Source organism: Natator depressus, chromosome 1 (genome assembly GCF_965152275.1).
Source record: "Natator depressus isolate rNatDep1 chromosome 1, rNatDep2.hap1, whole genome shotgun sequence".
NCBI classification, from domain to species: domain Eukaryota; kingdom Metazoa; phylum Chordata; order Testudines; family Cheloniidae; genus Natator; species Natator depressus.
The window spans coordinates 331419573-331434751 of record NC_134234.1 but is presented as its reverse complement, the minus strand read 5'-3'; the positions used below and the strand labels follow the sequence as shown (position 1 = coordinate 331434751).

Here is a 15179-nt window from a genome sequence, read left to right as displayed (position 1 = left end):
CCAGGAGATCGCACACATTTCTTCCAGGTGAGTACCTGGCCACAGTGATCCATGTATACGTCAACTCCAGGTGAACTGCTGGCAGCACATTCTAGCTATTGCTGGCTCCGAGGTCCCTGTGGAAGCCCCAGCAGACACCATACACAACAGCCTGCTCTTAGACAATAAAGCCAGGAAAGAGCGCACGATAGGAGTGTATTTAACCTCTCTATTTTGTACTCGGGCAACCTCTACTTGAATATTGTGTCCAGTTCTGGTGCTCACAATTCAAGAAGGATGTTAATAAATTGGAGAGGGTTCAGGGAAGAGCCAAGAGAATGATTAAAGGATTGGAAACCTTATAGTGATAGATGCAAGGAGCTCAATCTGTTTAACCGAACAACGAGAAGGTTAAGGGTTGATTTGATCCTCCCTGGGAAACAGAAATTTGATAACAGAGGGCTCTTCAATCTAGCAGACAAAGATATAAAAAGATAGATAAATTCAGACTGGGTAATCAATCATTGAAACAATTCACGAAAGGTCCTGGAGGATTCTCCATCACTGGAAATTTTTAAATTAAAATGTGGATGTTTTTCTGAAATATAAGCTCTAGTTTAAACAGGAATTAAGTCAGGGAATTCCTATGGCCTGAGTTATACAGGAAATCAGACTACATGACCACAATAGTCCATTGTGGCCTTATAATCACTGAATTTGTGCCAATACTTTGTCTGCTCCACTGACTCCTAGAAGTCCCAGTCACGGACCCGTTGTGCTAGGTTTGGTACCAACAAAGAACAAATAGACAGTTGCTGCCCCGAAGAGCTTACAATCCAAGATAAGACCAGACATAACAGATAGGGGAGTACAAGGAAACATGCCGTATTAGCCAGCATGACAAGCAGTGGTTTCAGCATGCCAGCAGACTAATTGTCAAATGTTTTGTAGGCATCACAGGAAAGGGCAGTTTTAAGGAGGGTTTTAAGCCCTTATAGGGTGGGGCCTAGTGTGATGGCATATAGGTCACCCCAGTGTGCCCCTTTCACTTAGGCATGGTGCCACAGGTCAGTCTCACCTGACTTCCATTCATCTGGGATATAAGCAAGTCCAGACAGAGCTTTTAGTCAAACTGCCCCCCTTTCTAGGGATCTCGTTTATTAATAAAAGCCATAAGCATAAATAGGCCCTTACTTAGAGATATCTTGGGCATGCATCCTCTCTGGCTCCTTCCTTCAGGACAATGGGCAGTGGGTTCAAATACAGCAATAGCAGATTTAGATTAAATCTCAGGAAATCTTCTGAACTGTAAGAACAGTGGGACAATGGAACAGACGCCTCGGGAGGCTGTGGAAGCTCCTTCACTGGAGGTTTGCAAAAGGAGGCTGGATAGCCATCTGCCTTGGATGGTCTAGACCAGTGGTCTCCAAAGTGGGGTGTGCAAGACGATCGATTTGGGGGTGCAGCAGGAGGAGCGCCACCGGAGCAAAAGGGCTGCGTGGCAGGAGGAGCACCGCCGGAGGAAAAAAAAAAAGGGAAGGGGGGGCAGACCTGAGTCCTCCGGCCCGTGGAAGAGCAGCAGCAGCCGGAAAGAAGCGGCACTTTCCCCTTCAAAGCCAGCTGGAGAGAAGTGGCGCTTTGAAGGGGAAAATGCTACTTCTCTCCGGCCGCTGGCTGCGCGGCTGCCTCTGCTCCTCCTGAGTCCTCCAGCCCGTGCTCGCAGGACCGCATTCCTAAAGGGGCTTTAGAGCTGCAGGCCAGGGCCCCGGGGCCCCCTTAGCCCAGGGCCCTGAAGCCCCTAAAGCCCCTGCGTTCCGGGTGGCCCTGCCTGCCGTTGCGGGGGGGGGGGGGCGGCTCCCAGAATCACGGCTCCCAGAATCGTGGCCATGGGGGTGGTGCTGCACTGCGCAGAGCCCTCTGCACCCCCCCTGCACCAAACAGGAGCTGCCGCAGGTTAGTGCACTGCGCCTCCTGCCTGCCCCAGCCCTGAGCGCCCTCCCGCTCCCTAACTCCCTCCCAGACCCAGCACCCCACCCTGAGCACCCGTTGTATCACAGAGTGTTAAACCACGATTTTCAAAAATAATAAAGCATATTCCATCACATTGCTCTCACTAAAATATTATTATTAATAATAATTTTTTTAGTGAGAGCAAAAAGGTTTTTTGTACCATTAATAAATAAAATAAATAATTATTTTAAAAATATTGTTTATTTCATCTTTATCTCATCATTTTTTAATTTCTATTTTTTGTGTATGTTTTATAATTTACATAATATATTAGTACAGTAGTACATGTATATAATTTATACATAAACATATATTGGGGGTGCGTGCTCAAAAATATTTTACTGATAGGGGTGCGCGATCAAAAAAGTTTGGAGACCACTGGTCTAGACACAACAAAGCCTGCATCTTGGCAGGGGTTAAATCTGATGACCCTTGCCGTCCCTTCTAGCCCTGTGGTTCTTCCCCGCACCTGAAAACGGTCTCTGTTTCTGGATTACTCCTCTGGATTACTCCCCTTCAGATCTTTATGCAGGAGTCCCTACCACTCTGGAACTGGGTTGTATTAATTAGTCCCTCACTCTCTCCTTAAACAGGAGTCTCTCCAGCTCTTCTCCCTGGAGCTGGGTTCTGTTGATCAGATTATTTAATCCTTCTTAAACAGGAATCCTCAGATCTCCTCACTGGAGCTGAGTTATGGGTTAACCAGCTCTAGGGCTTTTACAGCTTCTTCCTCTGCTGATCCCTTGTCCTTAATCAGACTGCTCAGCAGGCCAAGTTTTCCCCACTGGGAGCTCTTTGTGTCTGCCCGGTCATGAGGGAGGATGTCGCATTTATGCTGGTCCCTGTCCCCCAGCTCATCCCCAACTGGCTGGGGGAGAGGAGAGCCTTGCCCACCCCCTCTGCCAGTCTCTTGGCCCTGGGCCCCTTAAAGAAACAGTAAGAGGATTTTTCCCCAAACGCTTCTTTCTCCCAGGTCTGCTTCCTTGCTCCCCAGTATCTCTCAGGCCCTTGCATATATAATTACCAGAGATCAGGATGAGCCTCGTTCTGGCTACCTTCAGGCAAAATGCAAAGCCCGTATTTTTGTACAAACCATCCCCTCAATTTATGGAAGAAAAGATGATGATGATAGGAAGGATGATGCAAAGGTTAGGGTGTTATCTTGGGATTCAGGAGACATTAGTTCCATTGCCTGCTCTGCCACAGACTTCCAGTGTGGCTCTGGGCAAGTCCCTTAGCCTCTCTGTGCCTCAGTTCCCCATCTATAAAATGTGGTACTTCTCTAACTCACAGGAGTGTTGCGAGGATAAATACATTAAGGATTGTGAGGTGCTCAGATATTATGGTAAAGGGGATCATATAAGTATCTTGGATTGATTGAATAAGATCATGATCCAATAACAGTTGAAGCAGAGCATTTAATATCAAAGTAGACATTTGTATTTGTAACAAAAATGTCTAAATAAGCAGTGCCTGCTTTGTAGTTTATTCCTGGTTTAGCCAGGGTGTCAGATGGAAGGAGCATGGGAAATAGGCCTACCAATGTTCCTGAGAAAATACTCTGTGATCCAGAGGTAGTGTTCTGAATTAGTCAAATCAAGGCAAGTGAGGTTGGTCTTCTAGCTCTCTGGATTTTGTTAAGACTTCAATAGCTCAGACATAGGTGAGAGGTTTATCGCAGGAGTGGGTGGGTGAGATTCTGTGGCCTGCGTTGTGCAGGAGGTCAGACTAGATGATCATAATGGTCCCTTCTGACCTTAATATCTATGAGTCTATGAAAAATGTGTGACAGATTTCAGGGTGACACTACAAATCTCTTTTAAGTCAGTTTTTGTATGATCCAGATTTAATGAACCAATATTTTTGGCTGCTGAATAGACTTCCAGTTACTGTCACTGTTAGAATCAGTCTAGCTGCCAGTCACAACAATTGAGCAAGTGTCATGGAAGTGCAGATGCTATTCTGTTCTACTAACTGAGTATGAAATAGGGCCATTTGTACTTCTCAGGTGTGTGGAGAAGCTTGTTACCCGTTCAGTAGGCTGGTAAACATCCTTCCGCTAATTAACTGTTACAGAACGTGTCTGCCACTTATGGAGGAAATCACTCAAAGCATCACAATTACTGCAGCAGAAATCAGATTTTCGGCATCCCATACGGAACAGTCATCTTGGCATGAGAAAGGAGTGATAAAAGATTTTATACAGAGCTTCCATGTGATATGCGGAAGCTGAGAGGGATGTAATTGATATGAAGATGGCTCTCCATAATATGTTGGAAATGTAGAAATCAGCTTCTCTCCTCCATGTGTAAGCTATGTAGAGGGGAGGTAAGTCAATTTGCTTACCAATTCTGTGCTGCAGACCGTGCACAGACCGTGAATTCCTATCCTTGCAAGAGACCACAGCTGGATTTTCTATAGGAACTTTTCAAATACTAGAAGTGGAAATTATAATCGGATTCTTTTTTTCCCCTCTGCTTAGGAATCCTGTACCAGTCTTTACCATAAGACAGTTACGCGCGCACACACAACTAATGATTTCAGATTCCTTTTTATGAATAGCACTCCAAAGAGAAAACCTTTCAGCACAGAGATAAACCTTTCAGCGTTGAGATCCACCCCTCAGATCAGTCTGGGTTACTGCTGCCTGCTCTATCTTCTCCCTGCAGGGCTGGACTGGATCTCACTAGTGTTCACAATGGCTGCCAGTTTTGTACCCCTGCCAGAACTCACTACTGATAAGGTGGGGGGAGGGGGTGGGAATGTGTGTTCATGTAGGAATGTCTGCCCTTAATGAAGCCTTCCACACAAGCTTCAAAACAGCTACCGAGCATGGTTAACAACTTCCTGCCCACCCTTTAGTGTGCTAAAATGGCAACTACTTTGCAGTCTCTCAAGGCTCTGTATTGTCACCTTGTCTGGGAATGTTCCCCTATCAACTCAGAGCAAGTAGAAACAGCAGCTGTAATTACTGCAATAAGTGGTTTTGCCTGAACACCTTGAAATAAGAAAAAGAAATGGGGTTTACGTAAGCTTCTGGGAATTGGGGTGGCAGCAGTGGTGGGGTTACCCACAATGTTAATAGAACACTGGGATTCTGTTTCTGTTTCACACAAATGTCTGTAACTGTAGGGGAAATGCTAGATGTTACTAGAAAAATAGTTTGTGACAAAATTTAACTTTTTTGCTGCCAGTGGGGGGTTACACCAGGGATGAACTCTGTCCAAATATATATAATTGTTTCTAGTAATGTATAGCTTTCCCCCTGTAATTCTAGATATTTGCCAATGAAATCATTGGAGTTACATCAAGGATGAATATGACCTGCTATTTTTCATATAAATTTTGTTTCTCAGCATTCTTCAAATATAAAATTTATTCTGTAAAGAATTCAGAGTCACTAGAGCAGAGGTCTGTATTACCTGGCCACCTAGTGGTAGCTATATAAATTATGCTGATGAAATACAACTGTAAATTTGACATCTTTAGAGAACAGTGACATCTACTTCTAAACAATTGACAGCTTTCATTTAGGAGTGGCAGGCATTGGGGTACAAAGTTAAAATGGCTTAGTCCACAATTTTCAAAGGTGGATACTGATTTAGGTTGCCTCAATTTTGGCATGTCCAACTTGAGACATCCCAAATCATTGGCCACTTTTGAAAATTTGGCCTTTGGTGTCTAGCAGTGCATGGCAACGTGGCTCAGTCAGTCAATTAATAAACCTTCATTGTTTAGTCACTCTAATTCATTGATTGGAACACATCAGAAAGACACCCTCAAGTACAAGAGATATACATAAAACACAGTTATGAAGTCAGAAGTTGATTCAACTTCATCTTAGGAAGTGCTTTTTAAGGATAGAAACAGCAAAGCCTTGGCTGGGATGATTTGATTGGGGATTGGTCCTGCTTTGAGCAGGGGGTTGGACTAGATGACCTCCTGAGGTCCCTTCCAACCCTGATATTCTATGATTCTATGATATTAGAACATATTTACAAAGCTGAACGTTATGGGCCAGATTCTCCCCTTGGGTATGTTGGTGCAAATCTGGAATAACTCCAGTGCTTTCAGTGACTGCTTCTAGTCTAGTCTATAGAGTTTTATATTAGCGTAGTATCAGTGGTATCTGGACTCTTATTGCCAGATTAATTTGGGAGACTAACACCTTCTTTATTTGAAGCTAGATATTTCGCTGATTGAAAAAGCTTTCCCTGGGCTTTTTTGGTTTGTTTTGGAAATGTTGAATCAATGGGTGGTTATTAATTATTATTAGTGCTCTTGAGCAGCAGGCTGGAGGCATAGAATCCAGACCAGTTCTCCTTTCCCCGGAATGAAACCTGTGTCACAAGTGCTAACCAAACTTTGCTTTTCTCCTAGCGCATGCCCCGTTGGCACCTGTGATGGATGCACCTTCTACTTCATGTGGGAAAGTGCAGAAGCCTGCCCTTTGTGCACAGAGCATGACTACCATGAGATTGAGGGAGCTTGTAAAAAGGGATTTCAGGTAGAGGACTGATGCCTTTTAGTCAAATTGGATGAGTTGTGTAGGCTTGGGGGTGCTGTTAAACTGCCTGTGTAAGAGCCACAGGGCTAGATTGTGCCTGTACATCACATAGCCATGCTGCTCCAAGAGCGGACCAGGGAAAGATTCACAATTCATTCCTACTCCCTCTTTGCTCCCAGGAGAAGTTATCTGCTACTGGCCTTCTCCATTCGCAGATTACTAACCCTTCCCCATTCCAGATCTGCTCTTCTGACCACGTCAGAGGCAGGCTCCACCCATTCCCCTCTCTGTCATTCCCAATCTCTGCTAGCCTGTGTAAGGAGCAAGCATTGAGGATACAGCCTTTGTCCCCTCCCCGTGCCTGCAGCCATGATGCAGGGGAGTGCTGTTGGGTCTCATTCCAAAATTATTCTTACTGTTAAATCTCAGGTTACTAGGCCAAGCCATTTTGGAGACATGGGCTAGATTCTGCCCTGCACGAGAACTCAGCCCAGCACAGGAGCAAGGGGTCGGGGCACTGGGGAGCCCTGTTACAGCTCCCTGATAATTAGGGCTGTCCCAAGCCCCTGTGTAGTATAGAGTAGCTGCCACACTGCTCTAGGGGTATGTCTACACTGCAGTCGGAGGCATGATTGCCGCTCATGTCGATATAGCTGCACTAGCTTTAGCGAGCACAGAAGACACAGGAGCATGGACTAGTCTGACCAGAACCAGGGTACGCGCTGTTGCAACAGTGCAGCCTTGCATTGTCTTCACTGCTATTTTTAGGGAGCAAACTAGATTGGAGCTAGCATGGGTTAGCCTACCTGGGGTGCAGTCACACCTCTGATTGCAGTGTAGACATACCCTACGTTGCTCCACTGGGGTAGGGTCCTGGACGTCATAGCCAGACTACACCACACCTACTCCCTTTACCCTACATCTCTTCTCCCGACACACTCCTCTGTGCTGAATGAGGGGGGGCCATAGGCAGAGGACCTGACAGCAATACACTTGTGCCAGCAGGGATTTCTCCCGGGCATTTACAGCAGGTATACGTCCCTGTAGTGTATGGAGAAAAGGTACTTAACCCAGTGGAGAATCTGGCCATGATACGATAAATACAATATTTTTTTGAAGTAAATAACACCTCTATTTTCAGTAATTTCTCTGCCTCAAAAACATGTTATTGCCTTAACCTCAAAATGTCCACAAACGTTCTCTACATTCACATCAACTTTTCTGTATTCTTTCTTATTTGTTTTTTTGAAAGGAAACCTTATATGTCTGGAACGAGCCAAAGCAATGCATGAAGGGGATTGCCTTGCCTGAGAAAAGGGTCAGCACCTGTGAAACCATGGACTTCTGGTTAAAAGTTGGAGCAGGTGTTGGTGCATTCACAGCTGTTCTGCTCGTAGCCTTAACCTGCTACTTCTGGAAGAAAAATCAGAAGTAAGTACTGTACTGGAGGTGACATACAAAAATAAATCAAAAGCGTGATCCAGAGCTCATTGAAGTCACTAGAAAAACTCCCATGGATTCCACTGGACTTTGAAATCAAACCCTAAAGCAGTGTAGGAAATGTCATACCTAATCAGTCCAGTGGTCCACTTAGTCCAATTTCCTGTCTCCAGTAGTGGCCATAATAGATGCTGCAGAGGAAGGTGCAAGATACCCTGAAGTAGGCAGTTGTGGGATAGCCATGAGAAGTTTCCTCCTAACCCCTGACAGAGGTTGGCTTAAGGCTGGAATCAATAGAGATTGCTAAAGTCATAGATTTTAAGACTAAAATGGACCATTATGATCATCTAGTCTGACCTCCTGCATAATATAGGCCACAGAATTCTACCCAGTGTTTCCTGAATCAAGCTTACAGTTTCTGCTTGGTCTTGAGTGTATCTTTTAGAAAAAGTCTAAAAAAAAGTCTTTGATTTAAAGATTTCATGGGATTCATAGATTCATAGATATTTAGGTCAGAAGGGACCATTATGATCATCTAGTCTGACCTCCTGCACAACGCAGGCCACAGAATTTCACCCACCACTCCTAAAAAAAAACCTCACACCTATATCTGTGCTATTGAAGTCCTCAAATCGTAGTTTAAAGACTTCAAGGAGCAGAGAATCCTCCAGCAAGTGACCCGTGCCCCATGCTACAGAGGAAGGCGAAAAACCTCCAGGGCCTCTTCCAATCTGCCCTGGAGGAAAATTCCTTCCCGACCCCAAATATGGCGATCAGCTAAACCCTGAGCATATGGGCAAGATTCATCAGCCAGATACTACAGAAAATTCTTTCCCGGGTAACTCGGATCTTACCCCATCTAATAACCCATTGGGCCTATTTACCATGAATATTTAATTACCAAAACCATGTTATCCCATCATACCATCTCCTCCATAAACTTATCGAGTTTAATCTTAAAGCAAGATAGATCTTTTGCCTCCACTGCTTCCCTCGGAAGGCTATTCCAAAACTTCACTCCTCTGATGGTTAGACACCTTCGTCTAATTTCTAATCTAAATTTCCTAGTGGCCAGTTTATATCCATTTGTTCTTGTGTCCACATTGGTACTGAGTTTAAATAATTCCTCTCCCTCTCTGGTATTTATACCTCTGATATATTTATAGAGAGCAATCATATCTCCCCTCAACCTTCTTTTAGTTAGGCTAAACAAGCCAAGCTCCCTGAGTCTCCTTTCATACGACAAGTTTTCCATTCCTCAGATCATCCTAGTAGCCCTTCTCTGTACCTGTTCCAGTTTGAATTCATCCTTCTTAAACATGGGAGACCAGAACTGCACACAGTATTCCAGGTGAGGTCTCACCAGTGCCTTGTATAACGGTACTAAAACCTCCTTATCCCTACTGGAAATACCTCGCCTGATGCATCCCAAGACCACATTAGCTTTTTTCACAGCCATATCACATTGGCAGCTCATAGTCATCCTATGATCAACCAATACTCCAAGGTCCTTTTCCTCCTCCGTTACTTCTAATTGATGCGTCCCTAGCTTATAACTAAAATTCTTGTTATTAATCCCTAAATGCATGACCTTACACTTCTCACTATTAAATTTCATCCTATTCCTATTACTCCAGTTTACAAGGTCATCCAGATCCTCCTGTAGGGTATCCCTGTCCTTCTCTAAATTAGCAATACCTCCCAACTTTGTATCATCCGCAAACTTTATTAGCACACTCCCACTTTTTGTGCCCAGGTCAGTAATAAAAAGATTAAATAAGATTGGTCCCAAAACTGATCCTTGAGGAACTCCACTGGTAACCTCCCTCCAGCTTGACAGTTCACCTTTCAGTAGGACCCGTTATAGTCTCCCCTTTAACCAATTCCCTATCCACCTTTGAATTTTCCTATTGATGCCCATCTTATCCAATTTAACTAATAATTCCCCATGTGGCACGGTATCAAACGCCTTACTAAAATCTAGGTAAATTAGATCTACTGCGTTTCCTTTGTCTAAAAAATCTGTTACTTTCTCAAAGAAGGAGATCAGGTTGGTTTGGCACGATCTACCTTTTGTAAAACCATGTTGTATTTTGTCCCATTTACCATTGACTTCAATGTCCTTAACTACCTTCTCCTTCAAAATTTTTTCCAAGACCTTGCATACTACAGATGTCAAACTAACAGGCCTATAATTACTCGGATCACTTTTTTTCCCTTTCTTAAAAATAGGAACTATGTTAGCAATTCTCCAATCATACGGTACAACCCCTGAGTTTACAGATTCATTAAAAATTCTTGCTAATGGGCTTGCAATTTCTTGTGCCAATTCTTTTAATATTCTTGGATGAAGATTATCTGGGCCCCCCGATTTAGTCCCATTAAGCTGTTTGAGTTTCGCTTCTACCTCAAAAATGGTAATGCCTACCTCCATATCCTCATTCCCATTTGTCATGCTACCATTATCCCTAAGATCCTCTTTAGTCTTATTAAAGACTGAGGCAAAGTATTTGTTTAGATATTGGGCCATGCCTAGATTATCCTTGACCTCCACTCCATCCTCAGTTTTTAGCGGTCCCACTTCTTCTTTCTTTGTTTTCTTCCTATTTATATGACTATAGAACCTTTTACTATTGGTTTTAATTCCCTTTGCAAGGTCCAACTCTACTTGACTTTTAGCCTGTCTCACATCTCTCCCTACATGTTCTGACCTCAATAAGGTAGCTTTCCTTGCTGATCCCTCCCTTCTTCCACTCCCTATATGCTTTCTGCTTTTTCTTAATTACCTCTCTAAGATGCTTGCTCATCCAGCTCGGTCTACAACTCCTGCCTATGAATTTTTTCCCCTTTCTTGGGATGCAGGCTTCCAATAGCTTCTGCAGCTTTGATTTAAAATAATCCCAGGCCTCCTCTACCTTTAGATCCATAAATTGTTCAGTCCAATCCACTTCCCTAACTAATTTTCTTAATTTTTGAAAGTCAGCCCTTTTAAAATCAAAAACCCTAGCTGCAGATTTATTTTTATTAATCCTTCCGTTCAGTTTGAACTGAATTAGCTCATGATCACTTGAGCCAAGATTATCCCCTACAACCATTTCTTCTATGAGGTCCTCATTACTCACCAAGACCAAATCTAAAATGGCTTCCCCTCTAGTCGGTTCAGCAACTACTTGCTGAAGAAATCCATCAGCTATCGCATCTAGGAAAATCTGAGCCCTATTATTATTACTAGCACTCGTCCTCCAGTCTATATCTGGAAAGTTAAAGTCTCCCATGATCACACAGTTTCCATTAGTATTTACTTTATTAAAAACATTAAAAAGGGCTCTATCCATATCCAAATTAGATCCCGGCGGTCTATAGCACACCCCAAGCACTATCCCAGGGGAGGCTCTAATAGTTTTCTTCCCCAATTTAATTTTTGCCCAGACAGACTCAGTCATATCCATTTCATCGCTTCTTATTTCTTTACATTCTATCTCATCATCGATATACAGTGCTACTCCACCACCTTTACCTTTATTTCGGTCTTTCCTAAACAGCACATACCCTTCAATACCTGTAGCCCAGTCATGACTACTATTCCACCAGGTTTCTGTTATCCCTATAATATCTGGTTTCACTTCCTGCACCAGTAACTCTAGTTCCTCCATTTTGTTACCTAGGCTCCTCGCATTAGTGTACAAACATCTTAATTTTTGCTGTTTGGCCTCACTCACATTCTGTACCCTATTAGGCATGGTTATTTTACTACCAGTATAACCTATTAGACTTGTATCTACACTGCCCTTCCTCCTACCTACGGCTGTATCCACTCTTACTTCATTTTCTTTCCACTCAATGCTAAATTCTGGCGTGGAGATTACCTGGACATCTCCCAACCATCTCCCACAAATTCCTAGTTTAAAGCTCTCTTAATCAGTTGTGCCAGCCTCCATCCTAGAAGTCTATTTCCTTCCCTACTCAGATGAAGTCCATCCTGAGAGAACTGTCCTCTATCCATGAACGCCTCCCAGTGGCCATACATCCCAAAGCCCTCCTTATAGCACCACTGCCTAAGCCCTTTGTTGCCCTTCTCTAGGAACAGGCAGAATCCCACTAAAGATCACCTGAGCCTCAATTTCCTTAAGCGTCCTCCCCAGCCTAACATAGTCTCCCTTAATACTTTCCAGCGAGAATCTAGCCGTATCATTTGTTCCCACATGAAGGATAATTAGGGGTTTCTTTCCCGCTCCCTTTAGAATCCTTTTCAACCTCAGGTCTACATCCCGTATCTTAGCACCTGGAAGACAGCACACCCTCCTATTTTCTGGATCAGCTCTGGTTACAGGCCTATCTATTGTTCTCAGTAAAGAGTCCCCAATCACATAGACCTGCCTTTTCCTAGTGACGGTGCTATTCTCCAGTCTATCCCCTGTTCCCTCTGGCTGCAAGTTCTTTCCATTCCCATTCTCCCTTGTAATCCTTTTTAACCCATCCTGTATCTTCCTGGGGCTCATATTTGGTGTAATCTCCATTAACTCTTCCCCTTTTCCTATAGGACTAGCCGCTCTTCTCTTCTTCCTTGCCCTTCCACCTTCAGTGACTACCTGCTGAGCCCCTTCTTCATTTTCCAACTCTGCAAACCTGTTCCTAAGCTCTGTTTCTCCTTCACTAGCCCGTCTTTTCCTCTGCCTAGTTCTTTTAGTCACATGCTTCCACTGACCACTTTCCTCACCCAGTCTCCCCTCAGAATTCCCCAGTCCTGCTTCCATCTGCAAGTCTGAGCTTTTCCCTTCAGATACCTCATGTCTTGGCTCCATAATCTGCTCAAACCCCTTCCTAAACTCTACCAGACTTTCCACCTGCATCTCCAAACCTCGGATCTTTTCCTCCATCAGCTCTATCAGACGGCACTTCATGCAGACAAAACTCTTACCAGGTGCCCCCTCCAGGATCATGTACATACCACAGCTTCCACATCCAGTCATCCTCAGTGTGTCTTCCGCTACATGGGTCACTCCCACTGCCACCTCTGTATCTGTCATAGCCTTCCCACCTAAATCCTGTTAATCTGGGAAACACAAACCACACCAAAACACCACCACCCACAGCAAAACCAAACCCCACACAAGCACCACAAGACAAACTCCCCTTTCAAACTCCCACTCAAACTCCCCTGTTTACAGCTCTGTTTGCTAGCTCCTGTGCCGCTGCAGCTGATGGAGTTTGTTCTCTTCTAGTCTGGAAAACAGGAAATGGATGAGTTGCTACTGCAGTTCTAGTCATGCTTTCTTACTTCTGGTTCTTAAAATATAACTTCAGATTCTTTATAAATGCTTAACAAATAACCCTGCGGAATAGCTGCAGATACTGTTCTGACCACCTGCACTGTCGCAGCTAGAATATGGGGTATTAAGAAAGTAACTGTCCAAGTTTGTACCTTTAGGTTGGAGTATAAATATTCCAAATTAGTGATGACAGCTAACTCGAAAGAGTGTGAGCTTCCAGCTGCTGACAGCTGTGCTATAATGGAAGGAGAAGACAACGAAGAGGAAATAGTATATTCAAATAAACAGTCATTGCTGGGAAAGCTCAAGTCATTGGCAACAAAGGTGAGCATTAAAATTATTATTTTTTATTGACACTGATGTAGCACGGTTAGTTTAATGTGGCTAATTAGCTCTTTTTGTCATTTAGTTGGGTTATTGTTGTGGTTATGTTATTTCCTATGCAATCACTGTGTGATGAATAGATAGAAGTAGGACAGGATTATACGAATATAAATTTGACAAGTATTTAGGAGTGACAAGTCTGTATTAGGTATACAAGTAAGATAAGGCAGTAATGCAAGGCGTACAGGCTAAGGGCTGAAAGATTTCAGCTTAGCCACACTAGGCCTCAGACTTAAGAAGACTTGACACGAGTGGGTGACCTAAGACTGACTTTATGCCTGTAGGGTTACCTGCTCCTTAGGGCATTCTGTGCCAAATATTAAAAATTCTGCACCAAAAAATTAAAAATTCTGCACACATTTTAAAATTCTGCAAGTTTTATTTGTCATTAAATAAATGCAGAGGCTCCAGCATGACAGTGGGGAGCACAGGCCACTGGCTGCACGAAGGTGGGAGATCACTTTGCAGCCCCTCCACCACCCACCCCGGGACATGGACTGAGCGGTGAGGCTGCACCCTATCCCGACACCACAAGGCCTGGACCTGCCCCAGAAACACCCTGTGGCCCTGCCCCTCTGCACCAGGTACACCAGGTGTGGGGCAGGCAGGCTCAACCAGGCAGGATCCAAGTGTGAAGTGGCTCAGTGTGGGGGGATTCAGGTGTGGAGTGAGAGGGTTCTGTGTGGGAAAATCTGGGTGCAGGCAGCTCAGTTGGAGGTATAGGTGTGGGGGATCTGGATGCACAGAGGGGGGAAGTGCGGGGGGGGGAGTGCATTGAGGGGAAGTGCAGGGCCAATGGGACTCTGCAGGGGCTTCCAGGTGAAGGTGGTTGGGGCTCAGCGGAGGGGTCTGTGTGTGGGGTCTAAGCAAGAGAGCTGGGGGAGTGGGGCTTAGTGGGGTGGGGGTCTGGGTGCAGCTAGTTGGGGGTCAGTGGCATGGGGCTCTGGATGTGGAGGCTCAGAGTGGTGCAGGGGGGGTGGGGCTAGTCAGTGTGGAGGTTTGAGCATAGGCACCATCTTTAAGAGTTGCCCCACTCTGCCCTCATTCAACGCCTTCCCCCAAGACCTCCATGCCCCACTTCTTCCCGCCCTTGCTCCTTCCCCTCCTCCCCAGCACCTCCTGCATGCTATTGAACAGCTGAACCACGGCAGATGGGAGGTGCTGGGGGGAGGGAGAGGCACTGCTTTGTGGGGCTGCCGGTGGGTGCTGAGCACCCACTATATTTTTTCCGTGGGTCCTCCAGCCCTAGAGCACCCATGGATTCGGCATCTATGGGTTTGAGTGCAGGGAGCTCATTGGGGGTGGTTTGGGTGCAGGGGTGGGGATTTGGAGGTGGGGGGTCTGGGTGCAGGGGGGCTCCAGATGCAGGGGTTGAGGTTCAGTGGGGTAGGGTTTGGGTATGGAGGGGTAGGGAGGTTCTGGGTATACGGGGTGAAGCTTGGCGAGGGTGCATGGGGGTTTGGCAGATGGAGGAGCAGCTCCCCATACAGTGACCCCTTCCCCCGCAGCTGAGGAGCGATGGGAGCAGGAAGCAGGGGAGGATGCTGAGATTCTTGCAGCTGGGGGAGGTTTCTGGGGGTGGGTCTGAC

At 45.1% G+C, this 15179-nt stretch overlaps 1 protein-coding gene across 2 annotated transcripts in view; it reads left to right on the top strand.

The window, feature by feature from the left end:
• Positions 1 to 15179, top strand: part of ELAPOR2 (endosome-lysosome associated apoptosis and autophagy regulator family member 2) — a 151034-nt gene that overhangs the window by 125978 nt on the left and 9877 nt on the right. For both annotated transcript variants that reach the window (XM_074942575.1, XM_074942574.1), the window contains exons 19-21: positions 6370 to 6496; positions 7749 to 7927; positions 13365 to 13530. In XM_074942575.1, coding sequence (XP_074798676.1) covers positions 6370 to 6496; positions 7749 to 7927; positions 13365 to 13530 — 472 coding nt within the window. The remainder of the gene's footprint in view (positions 1 to 6369; positions 6497 to 7748; positions 7928 to 13364; positions 13531 to 15179) is intronic.